We start from the raw sequence: 16532 nt of genomic DNA on the forward strand, positions 1-16532 counted from the left end.
CTGAATGACACCTTTGAACTGACCACATAACTGGCCAGAGTGTGGCGCAATGGTTAGGGTACTTGCCTTTAGTGCATGAGGTCCCGGGTTCGATTCCCGGCGGTGGCGATTTGCTGGGATATTGACTTGGAAAAAAAAGTCTGAAATTATTTGGCAACTTCTGTAGATTAAATTCAGACTTCCGCTCTCCCCATGGTTCATTTACATTTAGAATTGGGTAAATGAATCATGAAAGTACTCCGTCCTTCGGAGGGGACGTTAAGCCGTCGGTCCCGTGTACAGAGAGCCATACCTGTACATGTATCTCGCAGCCAGTTTCGAAAAGAGTAGGGTGTTAACCCCTGACTGTTCCCAACCCGCCCGGTGTTCAAATGGACCCCCAATGGAAATAAGCTTCAATAGAGGCTTTCTTGGGTTATCCAGGGTTATCAAAACCCGAACAAATTAAATCAAATGTGAAGAAAATAAGAAAAAAAATGAGATGTTCTATCACTATCAGAAATTGAATAAAAGTGGAAAATCAAAATTGTAGGAATATTGTTATATCAGAAAATGTTACTGATTAAGTGGATATATTTTAGATGTGTTAATTAAACGATTTTGAACTGTTTGTACTGATGATACGATGATTAACAATCGCGAATCTTAGGGCCACAGCTACAATTTTCCAACTTTTAGTTGGGACCACCCTTCATTTTATTTGTCATAATTTTTTGGTCATCTTAGTTACTTCTTAAGATTTGTTAATATTGGTGGTGCATTATTTGCATTCATGATCTGAGTAATATCACCTTTTTCGACCATGCCATTTGCACATCCGTGGAAAATATCCCTAAAACAAAAACTCATAAAATCGTCAAATCAATCAAACAAAATACTTATTTTAGAATACGATTAATACTGTTGTCTTAGTTCGCACATCGTCGATGCCTTGTCTTGTCTTGTCTTTAAGTTCATGTTTTTTTTAGTTGTCTTGACCCTTGATTTCCTTCATCAAATGGGCTATTCCAAAAAATAGGTGCACATCCCCTATAGAGGAGTAAATTTTCAATCAAAGAAATGTCCGGATTTCCAGATCTGCTTTCTGAAAACGACTGGAATTCCAGCTGCCAATGTTACTGGAAAAAGCTTGGAAATCCAATCAAATGAAGGCAAAATCACGGAAATGTTGAAAATGAGCTCTCAATTTGAGGATTTCTGATTTTGAACTATTTTTCTGCCGGATTTTTTTGCCTTTGTGCACTTTAAAATTCTGGATTTCCAACAATCACGACTGGACAAAAAGTCCGGATATCCGAACTCCTCTATATAGGGGGTGTGCATCTATTTTCTGGAATAGCCCAATGTATTTATGCATTATTTAGGCTTTCTAATTTGATTATAACTTAACGTACATGGGGGGGTAAGATAGGGGACTCAGTGGTCCCTGCCCAACACCCCCATCCCACTCTATTTACATTGCACTTTGATGTGCGATTTTGGAAACGAAGTTGTAGCTTGAATTAGACCGCTCAACTATAGAATTGCTGCGCTCAGCAAATTTTGAAAACAAGAAAAATGGCCACGTTTACAGTCATGAGATCATAAAAGACATGTTCCATGATTTATATATTATTTTATATTATAAACATTTTTATCTCCTATAATGGTTTGCACTTTACACAAACAATGATAAGAAGCGTATCTTATCAATGGGGTTTATATCTATCCACGACTTTGAATAGGCCACCTAACAATCACACCATTATCATAATTTTTCCATGACGTCTTCTCAACCTATAATCGCTTAATATTGACATTGTGGAGTAGTGTTATGGTTATAGTTGATCTCATAATAATAAAAATTCCCTCTAAAAGGAAAGCCAGCCTCAATGTAGAAGAGGTCTTGTAATTAGTTTTGGTCAATGTGAAAGGCATTTTAGGATCACGGCTTACTACATCCATATACATGACAGTCCACCAAACCATCAACGGTGAGAAGATGTACACTGAAACTGCAGAAAACATTAACTCCTAATCTCCTGTCAACTCTTTAATTCATTATTGTTCATTATTATTAATTCATTATTGTTCTCTAAATTGTTCTGTTCTGGTTTTATTTGTCTTTTCAGCTTTTTACCCACGATATTTCAATTTCCAATTTTTTAATACCATAACTTACGAACTCAATTTTTCGCTTAGGAATGTCCAATTTTATTGGGGGAAACGGCGTTGTGGAGCAAAATAGCTCTTTATGTGAAAGCCTCCAAATTTATAAGCTGTCCAAAAGATGTCTGTTTTTGACATGATACACCATATTTCTTAAAGACCCATTCAGTGATCCCAGTGCAAGAGTAAAAAATTAAAATTGTTTATAAATTGCTTAAAAGAGAAGGATAGGCCTAAGTCATTCAAATTGTCATTTGGTATTTTTGAAATGCCAAATTTGGCAAAAATGAAGAAAACAGCAGTACTGACGAAGTTCAAGCCCCGCCATTCAAATACTTGTAGCTAATTTTAGATACTGTCAGTATCTAAAAATACAGATTCGTGTAAAATGTCTTATTTTGTCTTAAATAGGACTACACGGCTTTTGGCTGAACCATTCGCAGACTTAGCACATCTATGTAATAACAAAGGTACGGTACCAAAATTTTGATGATTTTTACGATCGTCCGGATGAGCAAATCACTGAATGGGTCTTTAATATTAATAATAGATAAGCTGCCTTTAAAAATATTATTGACAATGTTGAGAGTAGGAATTACCTTGAAAAATGTCTCAAAAATACAACATGCCAGTTATATTCCGGTCTGAAACGATCAGACAATATTTTAAACATTAATAACATCCTAAACCCAAATCGTGAAAAAATCACCCCGGTAGATTTTTGGCTATTTCTCCATTTACGATACTGCCCAAAAGTGTCTGCTTTCGATATACCACGTCACAAATACTACACTGCACTGACTGCAGGTTTTAGTGATCGTGATCCACAGCATCATCCCCTAACTTTTCTCAAAAAAAGTTGAGGTTTTTATATCACTGGAAACCTCTGGCTACATAATGTTTATGTACAAAATATTTCTTGCAGATTAATTCGTTAGCAAAGTAATCGTGAAATTTGAATTTCGTTCTGGTATACCAGAACAAAATTGCAACACATTGTGTACACATAACCATGCATAACTCGTAAAGGCAAAATCGGAATCAACTGAAATTTTTTAGAATAAGCTTTTTTTGTGGATATCTACTGAAAAATGTCATAAAATGAGGATGCTAGGATCACGAAATACTCCTTAAATTCGCCATTATAGCATAATATAAACTCACCTTACATGTACATTTTTTATTTTAAAATAATTTGATATTAATTCGCAATGTATAGTTTACTATATGATAGATGGTGGCAAGAACATTTATAAAGGACTGATTACTCACTGCAATCTTCACTCTCGTGTGTCTTGACTGTAAGTTTATGAATCAAATAAAAAGATAGAAAGTAGCTTCACTTACGTTATGTGTCATTTTATTTGTAACATAGAAGTTATTAAATTAATAAAGTAAGACAATTTATTTATCTATAAGTGCATGTCAAATGGGTACATTGTTCAATACTATAGGCCTACATGCATAAATTATGCCCATATTATAGCTAGGCCCTAAAAACTTTATTTTGCATCGGATTTTTCCTGTTGAAAAGGCAAAACTGATGTTCATGATAGCAACTATTTCATCGATAGCATTTTGAGTCATTTTTATCCATAAAACGACACAGGATATGATAGATAATTACTTTGACATCAATATGGTCCATATGATGAAGATTTTGATTCTTAGATCTGTTATCAACATGATATCACGCTGTTCAGTGGTCAAGGACCCCGGGTCAAAGACACTGAAATGACATACTTTTCTTCTGCTGACCATATGATGCTGTATATTAACTATTATTGTTACATTTTAGGCATATACCTAAAACTTTTAAAGTCATATTAATTCAAACATAACTTTGGTAATACTCACTCGTTTTCATTCGTTGAAACGGCAAAACATACTTACTTTTCCTTACACATCGAATTAAAATATTAAAAAAAATTCAACCACAAAAGTTTTAACAAAAAGTCATTCCAATACCAATAAAAATTAATCTCTTGAGCAAACTGACCCCATCCCAGAAACAGGTACCAGCCCGATGGGCTGGCGATAATGATTAGCGGTCCTTTTTTTTTTTATTATGACTAGTGGTCCTTTTTTTATTATGACTAGCGGTCCTAAATTTATATTATGACTAGCGAACGTGTTTCTCTATTATGACTGGCGGTCCTTTTGTTATATTATGACTAGCGGCCGTGAATTTTTTCATTATGACTAGCGGTCCTTTTTTATGATTATGACTAGCGAACCTCTTTTTGCATTATGACTAGCGGTCCTCTTTTTCTATTATGACTAGCGACCTTTTCTTTCTATTATGACTAGCGGTCCTCTTTTTGTATTATGATTATTGACCCTTATGACTAGCGGTCCTTTTTTTATATTATGATTAGTGAACCTTATGACTGACGACCCTTATGACTAGCGACCCTTATGACTGACGGCCCTTATGACTAGCGACCCTTATGACTAGCGGGTGTTCACCGCCCCTCGGTTCCAAAATCCTGGCTACGCCACTGCTCTGTATTATATGAAATCAGGTGTTTTTTTTTTCCAACAGACGAGATTACAAGCGTACGAACATGGTACGAAAATAGCGTGTGTAAAGTAACAAACAAACAAGTTGACATTGTTATGCACACCATTTGCATTTAATACGTGACCTTCTACATGTTGTAGGCAATGGTATTTGTTTTGTCGAGAGGCGTAAAATACTCATACTCTTATTACCACTTACCGGTTGTCTAGCTTATTCTATAATTTACCGATATGAGGTCTACGGGCATGGTTCAAAATTGGGGTTAAAAAGGGCAAAGTTGGTCAAAATAGGTTACTTATTCCTTATAGGAATCTCTGAGATGAGATGGACAGGAAAGAGCCATTTCACCACACCTGGCAGGCTGGCAGCAGGGCTAGGTGCGTAGCTACGACTCGGATCAGCAGGATTGATCCGACCAATGGGACCAAGTTTAAAAAGGGTGAAAAGCCACACATAAAAGATTTTTTAAACTATGGCCTCTTTTTAAGTTTTGAAACATTGTTTTTGTAGATTGTATCAAACAAAATGTTGTCACCACAATTCACATTTATTCTAGGTTACCATGATTACACAAAACTATTTCCAGTTTGTTTGTACATTATATCTGGTTTGAACATTAATAATAAACCATGAACAGGGAGTGTGAACAGGTAACACGTTTTGACTTTCAGCCTTATCAATAATATTTTGGTTCTTAACTTCTTATTGTGATGAACAACCCTAGTGAGAACCTTTTGTTAGGACTGCTTTCAATGTTTAGACAAGGAACTTTTCCCACGACTCTTGACTTACAGTAAAGTGAATTTATTTTGAATCAAGATTTTAACTCGAATTTTAGGAGCTCCATGAATGTGTTCAGGTTTTGTGTGAAAATTGCTCAAAATTATGTAAGCTTCCTACTCTTTAATATTTATTCTTGGACTAACTTGTAAAACTTGTAACGCAACTTATTCAAATCAAATTTTCAAGCAAAATAATTTACAGGGTGATCATTTTTGGGCTATGGGCTGGTTGAAGATACTGGCTGGGCAAAATAATTTACTGATGGAACTTTTTTTTAAAGTAGTATATATTTATAGTGAAAATTGTCCATTCTAAAAATATTTAAAACATTTTTCAACAACATTGTACAGACTAATAGAGTAAAAAAGTACACTTCAATTGGGCCTTCGTTTTGAAAAAAAAAAGCACAATTCTTAGGGGGCAAATTCTTCTCAGACATCCCTTTCATCTTTATTTCATAGATTGGTGATCCAACCAAACAAGAATTCATGGCTACGCGTCTGGCTGGCAGTCATGTTGTCTACTACTCCCGGGCTACTACTCTGGCAAAGACACAAGAAGACCTGCCAAGAAAACCACCTTATTATCCTCAATACCCTCTTTATACAACACCTAAGGAGGCTCTACACCTGGACGTCCCCAGACCATAGTACAAGGAATCAAATTGATTACATTTTGGTCCAGAAGAGACGGGTATCTAGTTTCATGTCTGCAAAGACATATCCTGGAGCAGATTGTGGATCAGACCACCAACTTCTTATGTCAACCATGAAGTTTAAGCTGAGACGTAAAACGTAACAAAGAAAGTCTGCCAGATATGATGTGAGTAAGATCAGTGACAGCTATAGAGTTGAGGTGAAGAATCGGTTTCAGAAGCTATTGGAAGATGATCCAGAGGAGTCCACCCCAGAAGAACTGTGACAAGAAATCAAAACTGTAATTACAGATTCAGCACAGAAGACAGTCCCCAAAAGAAAGAACATGAAAAAGCGCTGGCTTTCAGAAGAGGTTTTCAAATTGGCGGATAAAAGAAGGAAAGTGAAGGAAAAGGGGTCTGATAAAGGATGATAACCGCCAGGATTATCGTGATCTGAGCAGGAGAATCCAAAAACAGGTCAGGAAAGATAAAACTGACTTCATCAAGCAGAAATGTGCCGAGGTTGAAAGGAACAGTATAACAAACAACATCAAGGACATGTATAAATACACCAAGCAACTGACCAACAACCAACTAACAGGCTCAATGTGCTGAAGGATGAAGCTGGCAACATCCTTTAAGAAGAAGAGGAGATCAAAACAAGATGGAAACAGAATTGTGAAAACCTGTATGCACAGGTTAAGTAAATACACCCGAAGTGTACTCTGCTCAGGAAAATGCAAATGCTGACCCGGACCTGCGGACATCTTGATGTGTGAAGTTGAGCAAGCCATAAAAAGACCCAGGAATGGTAAATCACCCGGTATTGATAACATCCAGGCAGAAATGTTGAAAGAAAGTGATGCTGAAGGAGTCGCCAATAACTCGCCATCATCCGCAAACTCTGTAACAAGATAGGGAGAAGCAAAGAATGGCACAAGACTGGAAAAGAGCAGTCTTTCTCCCGTTACCAAAGAAAGGGGACACAAGGGAATGTACTAATAACCGTACCATATCTCTTATCTCCCTGGCCAGCAAGGTGCTGCTCCATATCATTCATTTGCTGAAATAATTAGGAGTCATCTGGAAAGTGAGTTACCACCAGAGCAGGCAGGTTTCAGGAGAGGAAGGTGAACTAGAAATCAAATTGGAAACTTGACATCTTGAGAAACCCAATTAGAGAAAAACACGGAATTCCAGAAACCTTTATTTCTGTGCTTCATTGATTACGCCAAGGCGTTTGATTGTGTTCAGCATAGCATGGAAAGTTATTTGCGGTGGAAATGTAGAGCAGCAAGTGAAGCCAGATGGAGAGGACATGCAGATCGTTAATACTTTCAACTTCCTTGGATCCCTTATTGTAGATGAAGGAGGCAGCTCCCAGGAAATCAAAAGACGACTGGCCATGGGGAGAACATCTGCTATTGCACTCACAGACATTTGGAAAAATTGAGGAATCTCTAGAACAACAAAAATGAACATCATGGATGCCCTGCTCTTCCCGATTGCCGCTTATATGTCCGAAACATGTGCTTTTGAAAGAGCAGACATATCTAGAATCCAAGCTTTGGAACAGTGGTGCTGGCGGAAAATGTTGGAATTTCTTGGAAAGAACACAAAACAATTGAATTTTGTCAGGAGCCAGATAGGAGATCACACCTCACTATGCCAGAAGATTTACCGGAACACACTTCAATATCTTGGTCATGTTTCTAGACGAAATGGAGATTGCTTGGATAAGATCATTGTTCAAGGTCATGTTGAGGGGCATCGTAGAAGAGGTAGACAGAAGACACATTGGACAGATGGAATCAAAGAGTGTATAGGACTCGTACTGCAGCCTATAGCTGGAATGATATCTTCAAAAGGGTCACAACGGGTCTGTCATGACTCATAGAACGACGACGAGGAGGTTATACCCGTTATCAGGACGGCCGCGCACACTGTACCTGCTGTATGTCCAGAACATCCTGTAGATGTTGCTTAATTAATTAATTAATTGATTAATTAATATAATTAATTAATTAATTAATTAATTAATTAATTTATTTATTTATTTATTTATTATTTATTTATTTATAAATTAATTAATGAATTAAATTAATTAATTAATTAATTAATTAATTAATTAATTAATTAATTAATTAATTAATTAATTTATTTATCTATTTATTAATTAATTAATAATAAATAATATTAATTTAATTAATTAATTAATTAATTAATTAATTTATTTATTTATTTATTTATTTATCAATTAATTAATTAATTTAATTAATTAATTAATTAATTAATTAATTAATTAATTAATTAATTAATTTATTTATCTATTTATTAATTAATTAATAAATAAATTAATATTAATTAATTAATTAATTAATTAATTAATTAATTAATTAATTATTAAATTAATTAATTAATTAATTAATTAATTTATTTATTAATTAATTTATTTATTACACTTTATCACTGGCACAGAAATACCAAAAATAATATTGCACATTTACATCAAAAATAATTTTTACACAATATCATAAAAGAAACAATTATTACACAATATCATAAAAGAAACAATTGTTTTTAAAACGTTCAGTGAATGGATGGAGCGAACAGGTGCTATGCACCTCTAAAACCGCCCACCAAATCCAAAAAGAAGGGAAGGTAAAAATAAATTAGAGAGGGGGTGCAGGTTTAGTTACGTTTGCCTGCAATTTGGACAATTACAAGAAGAAGTCCAAGTGTGCTGAAATAAAACTAATAACAACTTTGTACGGTTAGCCTTACAATTCATTGCGCATGGCATGTAGAGATGATATTAATAAGTTTGAAACGTGACAATTCTGACCGAAGGGGCGGGGCCTAGGTCAGGTGCGCAATATAAACTGGAGAGTTTCTGCCGGAACATCACTCGTTTCGCTCTAACAGATTACTTGGTTTGTCAACCCACGACCAATAACCTAACCAACAAGGATCAACATTCTTGATATTTGGTAAGTTTATTTTCCTTTGACTCTTTTTTACCCGAGGAACAGGCCTATGCTATGTTTGGCGTAGTAGAGGTAGTAATGTAACAGGATTTTTTTTTTAATGTTTATTGTTCAACCGTCAATAAAATTAAACTAAAGTCGCCTATAGCTTCCGAACTTATTATTGTTTCCACAATATTTCTACATAGAAAGATACATTTTGATACCCCATTTGTCAAATGTTGTTCAATACAGTAGTACTTTTAAAGAAAAATACCCGAATTTAAAAGTTGCAGTTTACAGCGATCAATGGTTAACACGCAAGCATTGTGGTACCCCCCCATTTATCTTCGCGCTGACTTCAAATCAATACCAATAACTTTCAAATTCGGGTATTTTTCTTTAAAAGTACTATACTGTGTTGTTAATATTGAACGACATTTGACAAATGGGGTATCAAAATGCACATAAATAAATCACCCATTCTGGCACTGAGCAGTCGAAATATACTATTCTGATTAAAATAAGGTATGTTTTACCATCTTACCTTGAATTCGTCTTCCTTCTTGTTGGCATTATTTCAGGAAAGGAAGACAGGAGATCAGATCGTTAACTATGGCGACCGGAAAAGTAAGTAGCATCTGACGTTATTGCAAAGTTGAAAATTTGATTTCAGTAGGAAGGTTAAATTGAAATTCGTTTCAATATTATCATGATTATAGCTATATAAATGTAGTCTATTACAGTATAAGGACACGCGGGATATCGCACGTATTTTGCACGGTTTTCACCGATTTAACAGAATGTGGCTGAATTTGTTACAAAGTTGTTGCAAATATTGGGCGATTTACAGCAATTCAACCTAATGTGATACAGGGTGTATCAAAATGATCGGTACCCATCAATGTTGATGTTTATTGAAAAGCATACCTCAAATACACTTTTGGATACATTTGAAATATCCAGAATGTATAGTTTATGACTTGTTTTTGCAATTAATTTACAAATTATTTGGATCTTATGTTGAATTTTGATGTGTCAGGCTCATCCATTATCGATGAAAACTGATGGGTTCCAATCATTTTCATACAGCTTGTATATCAGAATTTCACAACTTCAGAAATAGATTACAATTTAGCCAAATCCCCTGTGATTAAAGCAAAAGTTAGTACAATCTGCTTTGATCTATTGCGAGGTTGCCATGGTTACAGACCTCCTATGTCGAAGGTTCGCTATAAGGTCCGCTTTGTTGAACATAAAATAAGGTCCGCTGTGTCGACGGTCCGTTATTACGAATATGAAACAGGATTCGCTATTTCGAAAGTCCGCTGTGTCTGCTACTCTGACTCAAACCTTAACCTTAATCCATACGTAACTATTTTCTTAACCATAACCTTAAAGCTATCCCCAACCTTAACCCTCACCCTATTTCGTATGCGACATAGCGAACCGTATTTCAATTTCCACATAGGCTTAATAGCGGACCTTTGACAGAGTGAACATTATTTACATATTTATGTCGGTCTAGAGATCGGAAGGTCGTGGGTTCGATTCCCATGCCGGCACATTCCGTTGCTTTTTTTTCAAGTTGGGTTTTGTGCCGGTCGGGATTTGTTTTTATTTGTTGTCATGTTTAATTGTAACACTTTGGGTTTGTTAACTGGTCATTCTTTGTTATTAAATATATACAGTTTCCTCTTGTAGTTGTAGCGAGTAATCGTTCCCCAATGTGTTTATTTGTTCATGTGCAGGATGCGTATCCCCATTACATACTTATACTTATATTATACTGCGGGAACGATTAAGCATCAGTAATGCTCCTTCACTTGTGTACTTGCGTAATATTTGTTTGTGTTTATTATATACCCCGCCCGACTCCTTACTTTAGACTCAGTTTTAATCACCGTTTATCAGTGGGAGCTGGTAGCCTAATGGATAGGGCGTCCGTCTAGAGATCAGAAGGTCGTGGGTTCGATTCCCATGCCGGCACATTTCCTTGCTTTGTTCAAGTTGGGTTGCGTGCCGGTCGGGATTTGTGTTTATTTGTTGTCATGTTTAATTGTAACACTTTAGGTTGGTAAACTGTTCATTCTTTCTTTCTTGATTTGTTATTTATTCTTCTGCACATTAGATTATCATCTACCAAGATGTAGACTTCAAGGGAGCTTCACGTGAACTTACCTCCGATGTTAGCAATTTAGGCTCTATCGGATTCAACGATAGAATCTCTTCAATCAAAGTCGTCGGCAGTGTGTAAGAATTTTGTGTTTGTTCGTTTGTTTTGGTTTCTTGCTTAGTGTGTGTGTTTTTTAACAAATTAAATTGGATTAGGGATGAACTCAAAATCTCACCGGTCGAGTTTTGATTTCGTTACTTACACTTTCCTTTTTGACAAGTTTAGATTGAATTGCACGTAACCTTTGTAGATTGTTAAAGCCTTAATGTACGATCTTTTTAAATTTTTAGATGTTTCTTTTTTCTTCCAAAATGATAATGCAATCATTTTGAAAGTTCAATACATTTGGACGCGAAAAACATTGGAATTTGGAACGAAACAACATCATAAACGTCTCCTCTATCACTCGTAATATCTCGCACTTTTTAGATTAGGACGCCGTGTGCGGCCTCAAAGTTAGTCTCCTACGCAGCCAGTGTGGAGGGAGCGTAACCAAACTGGCTTCGTAGAAGATAAAAAATTGCGATCGTTCCGACATATTATCATAATCTGAAAAGTTATGATAATATGTCGGACCAACCGAAAATTATCCCGTTTTACTACAAATGGGGCGAATTTGACAGTTTGCTCATAGATGTAAGTTGGAAAATGTGTAAGTATTACAAATATGCCACAAAATCGCTTCGAAAAAAATAAAGGTATATTCTGAAAAAAAAAGATCGTACATAAAAGGTTTTAAACGAATTGTTGAAATACTGATTCTGTGACACTTTCGCATATTGCGCAGTATTAGACATAACTTAGCAGGATTCTGTGAAACTTTCACAGATTGTGCAATATTATGCGCAACTATTTAGACCACTTTAATAAAAAGCATGTGTCTCAAAGCTTCTCAGAGAGTTCAAACCTAATGCGGAGTATTTATTTATTTTATTTTTTTATGTGTCAGTACAGGCTATGGGACAAGCATTTTATTCATAAGGTATCCAATGTCTGTTGCAAATGGTTGGATAAAAGAATAAAGTCAATGCTTCAAATTAATTCTTCTTTGTGCTGTCTTTCCATATGAAAACTCGACATCCGTTTCATATACAAATAAGTTTATTTTGTTTTATTGTTTAAAAAAATTATTTAAAAAAAACACAAAAAAGGACCATGGGTACGATTTTACCAACGTGCGCGACAGCTTTGAGACACAGTTTTTTTTTTATTAATGTGCATGACCTTTAATATTTGATTTAATTGGTTAACGATCATATTTAATTTCATTAATTTCTGTGTTTGCAGATGGGTCGGCTACGAACACGCACACTACAAAGGCAGACAATACATATTGGAAGAGGGGAACTACCCAAACTGGGGAAGCTGGAAAGGATCAAATGACCAATTGTCATCCCTGAAGAGACTCAATGCGGTAGGTTGCGATACAATTATTATGTTGACTTAAAGTAAACTAAATGAGCCGTAAAGTCGGCTAGTTACAGTGTAAAAGTTACAGTGTAAAATGTCGTATTCATTGGTACGTCAAGTTGGGGTTACATGTATCTCATTTTGGTAGTGCCAGTCAAACACTTTCTAAACCAATCAATGTTGAAGAGGATAATAAGCTTCTACCTATGTCTATAGAATTCTTAAATAGATCTCGTCTTTTTTGCTTTGGCTAAATCCTGTTCAAGTGGTGGGATACAAAGTATTTTGTCTAGGTATGTACATATAACCAACAACAATAAGAAGACATTCCAGAACCTCGTTGACTTAGGGATGATTTGAAATGACCGCCAATTATGACTGTTTGATATTTATAACCAGCAATGTGGAAAAAGAGACACATGTAGAACCGAAATAAGGTACCATTTTTTTTAAAGGACAAAGTTCAACAAACCATAACCCCGCTTCTGGATATCGTTTGAAGTCAAATGGTATACCATTTTGAAGCTTAGGATATAAGTTTCTAAACACGAAATAAAACAAAACTGATCGGGGGGGACTTTACGGCTCATTCGTGGTGCACGGTCTCAGATCTAATGATATGTACTCTAACGTTGCTATCCGATCCCTTAACCATGTTAGAGCAAAACAGACAAAGACACATGAGATATGAGGCCAACTTCACATTTCATTTTTCTTTGTTTCCAGGACCATCTAGGAGAGACTCCGAATATTGTCCTCTATGAGCATACCAACTACGGAGGTACTGCCGTGTCCTTTCAATACCAGATTGACAACCTAGGATATTATCATTTCAACGACCAGGCGTCATCCGTCAAGGTCAAAACGGGAACGTAAGTACATCAGACCTTTCGTATAGCACAACCGTGATAACATTACCTTTTTTCTATGATTTCCTATTATACTTTCCGGCGCAATTTGAGTACATTTTTATCCATTACGCAAGAAAGTGCGAATTAAACTTTTGACGAGGTGAACTTGGCGTCATATCAGTCGGCTAATTCGATTAAGTTAGTGGAAAGCATGTTCAGTTTGATTGATTTACTAAGGTGTGACGCACACGAGATATACATTAATAGTAACAATAAGGATCAATGAAGTTAAAAACAGAAAAGATAAAATAGTAGAGGCGAAGTAGTTGCACTTCGTGGATTTTCCCGATCGAGTGGATTTAGGGCTTCGGACGCACATGCGCACACGTGCTGAATGTGTCTTGATCCGCATGAGTGCATGTAGGTAAACTCAGCCTCGTTCGTAGCTAGGTTGACATTACTGCCAAGTTTCGATGGGGGGGGGTGTTGGCACCTGCATATAAAAGTGCACCTCGAGTGGAACCTGAAACAAGTGAGCTATCAGTGGCATAATTTTTTTCCGGGAATACGAGGGTTAATCAGTGTGTCGGCTTCTTTAGGTCGTCTGCTAAAACTGTGTAGGCCCCTATATGTTTTGCATTTTTTGTGACAATTTTGCAAAAGGTATTCGGCACTGGTTATTCTTTAGCAACTATAAAGCGGTGTTGATTTATCCTTGAACGTAGGTGCCATCACGTAACATACATTGAAAGGTTAGGTAGAGTAAGTAATTGGAATAGAAGATAATGAATGTTAGTTCTAATGTTTGGTCCAAGGTGTTCGGTAACATGAAGCGAAGTCATTATTATCATTATTGATGGTTTTACTATAGCGTTTTTCAGATAATTTCCTTCATGCCTTCTCAAACCACTGCCCTCTCCTGTATTTCGAAGCAAACTTTGTAACACTCTCTTCGCCGATGACCATAGAGTTAATGCGTAAACTATTGTTGGGGAATGGAGAATTTGGATTCACTATTTGTTTGTTGACTTCAAACTGCCACCATCTTGTACCTTTTATAACCCTTTGACAATGAATTGGTGTATTTGCAGATGGATCCTGTACGAACATTCGAACTGCAATGGTAGACAATACATCGTTACTGAAGGTTCCTATCCTGATTGGAACGCTTGGAATGGATCCAACGACCAAATATCATCACTGCGGCCAGTGAAAGAAGTAAGCTTGAACCACTAATTTACAATGTATTAATCATCATATTAGTGCTGTTGTCTTTTAATTTTATGAAAGACGCTGTGGCAAGATGTCGTTGGTTTCGTTGGCTATATAATAGACTAAATCCAAGTCACGCATTCCTACTATACCTCAACGATATGACATTGATGGGCCCCGTCCCACCCGAAATGTGTTGCAGCTTGGCGGAGATTTTTTTAAATCTATACGACGAGTACAGTTTAAACTGTTCTCGTCGTGGAAGTAGTGATAACAGGATTGAGGAGGGTGAGAGTTCATAAGGGCAGTGTCCGGTCGATCATAGACCCTCCCTCGGGTCCATGGAGAACGACTGGTCATGTAGATTATATAACATTAAATAAACCCGATACATGGACCCTACCAATCTGTAGGCAAACTGCCTTCCAGTTCCCAGCATTTTGTGGGAATTCACATTTACCGATCCTGGGATAGACGAGTTTTCTATATATCACGTCCATGGTCTCACTGTCTTGCCGTTTGTGTAAGCGGCTACTTAGTCTGACCAATCAATGTAGATCTCAGCAAGCAAGGCGATATTTGAAATGGGTTTTCATTGATAGTCTATTGATCATAACCGACGTGCGCGCAAAATGACAATAGAACTGGTTCATGCATGTTATGTGCCTACCATATTTGAATTGACATTGGGGTGGGGCTATCATAATTGACGCAACAGTCACGTTACATAGCTTGATCATTATTTGGAAGGGATTTTACTATCAAAGCGGAACAGTCTCGTTGTTGCTGGTAGTAAGGGCTTAGCGGTGTGTTGGTATTCATATTTGGAGTGAAGGAGAAGGTGGTTTTAGCTCTAATTATTTACCCAGTGATGGAACCGAGACTGTGGGACAGTCTAGGTCGATCAATGCTGGACCTAAAATGCGGTGATATACGTTAAATTGTATACGGCAATACCAACGAATATCCCCTGCACGTTTCAGCCTTGTCTCTGTCTGACTTACTATCGTGATCTAAAACGTCATTCATTTTTTTTTTTACTTTCTTTAGCCTACTTTTGCAACAGAAGTCCTCAGCATGGAATTTGACATCGCTGCTCGTTTACTGAATACCACTCCTGTTGCTCTTGTTAATCTGTCGCAAACCAACAGCACCAGCTCTGATCAACAGGCTTCATGGAGCACCACCCGCTCTGTCACCACAACTAAAACCTACGAGTGGCACTGGGAAAACAGCACAACGATCGGAGTTTCAACTACCTTCAAAACCGGCGTGCCTGTCATTGCCGAGGGTGAAATCTCCATGAGCGTTGAAAACACGTTCGCTATTGGAGAAAGTAAAGGTTCGGAGAACACCCAGTCAGATGAGTGGAGCTTCGAGTTACCAGCAAAGGTCAAACCTAAAACCAGGCTTCGTGTGCAGGTGAATATCCAGCAGGGCAAGATTGATGTGCCATTTAGGGCCGTATTGAAGAGAGGCACCAGACGCTGGGAGGAGCGCGGTACATACAAGGGAACGCAGAGTTACAACCTGCACGTAGATTATACAGAAACGCCACTTTAAATAATATTATTAAGCGAAAGTAAAGAGTAGAATTTTGTATCCTGTAGGACGTGCTCTACAGGATTTTTCAATTTTAAAAATGCTCTTTAAAAATTATCTAAACCTTATCAACTAGTTTTTGTGTTTATGAGTGAGATGGTGTCTCAGTGTTGCCCAATCTCAATTTTTAAGCTTCCTCCAAGCGCACAATACCATATATTTGGGCGGATTTACCCGAATTTAGAACGCGAATCACTCAATTGGGCGGAAAAGCACTTGGCTT

At 36.8% G+C, this 16532-nt stretch overlaps 1 protein-coding gene across 1 annotated transcript; it reads left to right on the top strand.

The window, feature by feature from the left end:
- The first annotated feature begins 8940 nt into the window (after positions 1 to 8940).
- Positions 8941 to 16532, top strand: LOC140143954 (epidermal differentiation-specific protein-like). The gene is made up of 7 exons (XM_072165786.1): positions 8941 to 9082; positions 9643 to 9688; positions 11190 to 11311; positions 12522 to 12648; positions 13371 to 13516; positions 14587 to 14713; positions 15758 to 16532. The coding sequence occupies exons 2-7, from the start codon at positions 9674 to 9676 to the stop codon at positions 16268 to 16270; spliced, it is 1050 nt and encodes a 349-aa protein (XP_072021887.1). The 5' UTR covers positions 8941 to 9082; positions 9643 to 9673; the 3' UTR covers positions 16271 to 16532.

This window comes from Amphiura filiformis, unplaced genomic scaffold (assembly GCF_039555335.1).
Source record: "Amphiura filiformis unplaced genomic scaffold, Afil_fr2py scaffold_34, whole genome shotgun sequence".
Lineage (NCBI taxonomy): Eukaryota > Metazoa > Echinodermata > Ophiuroidea > Amphilepidida > Amphiuridae > Amphiura > Amphiura filiformis.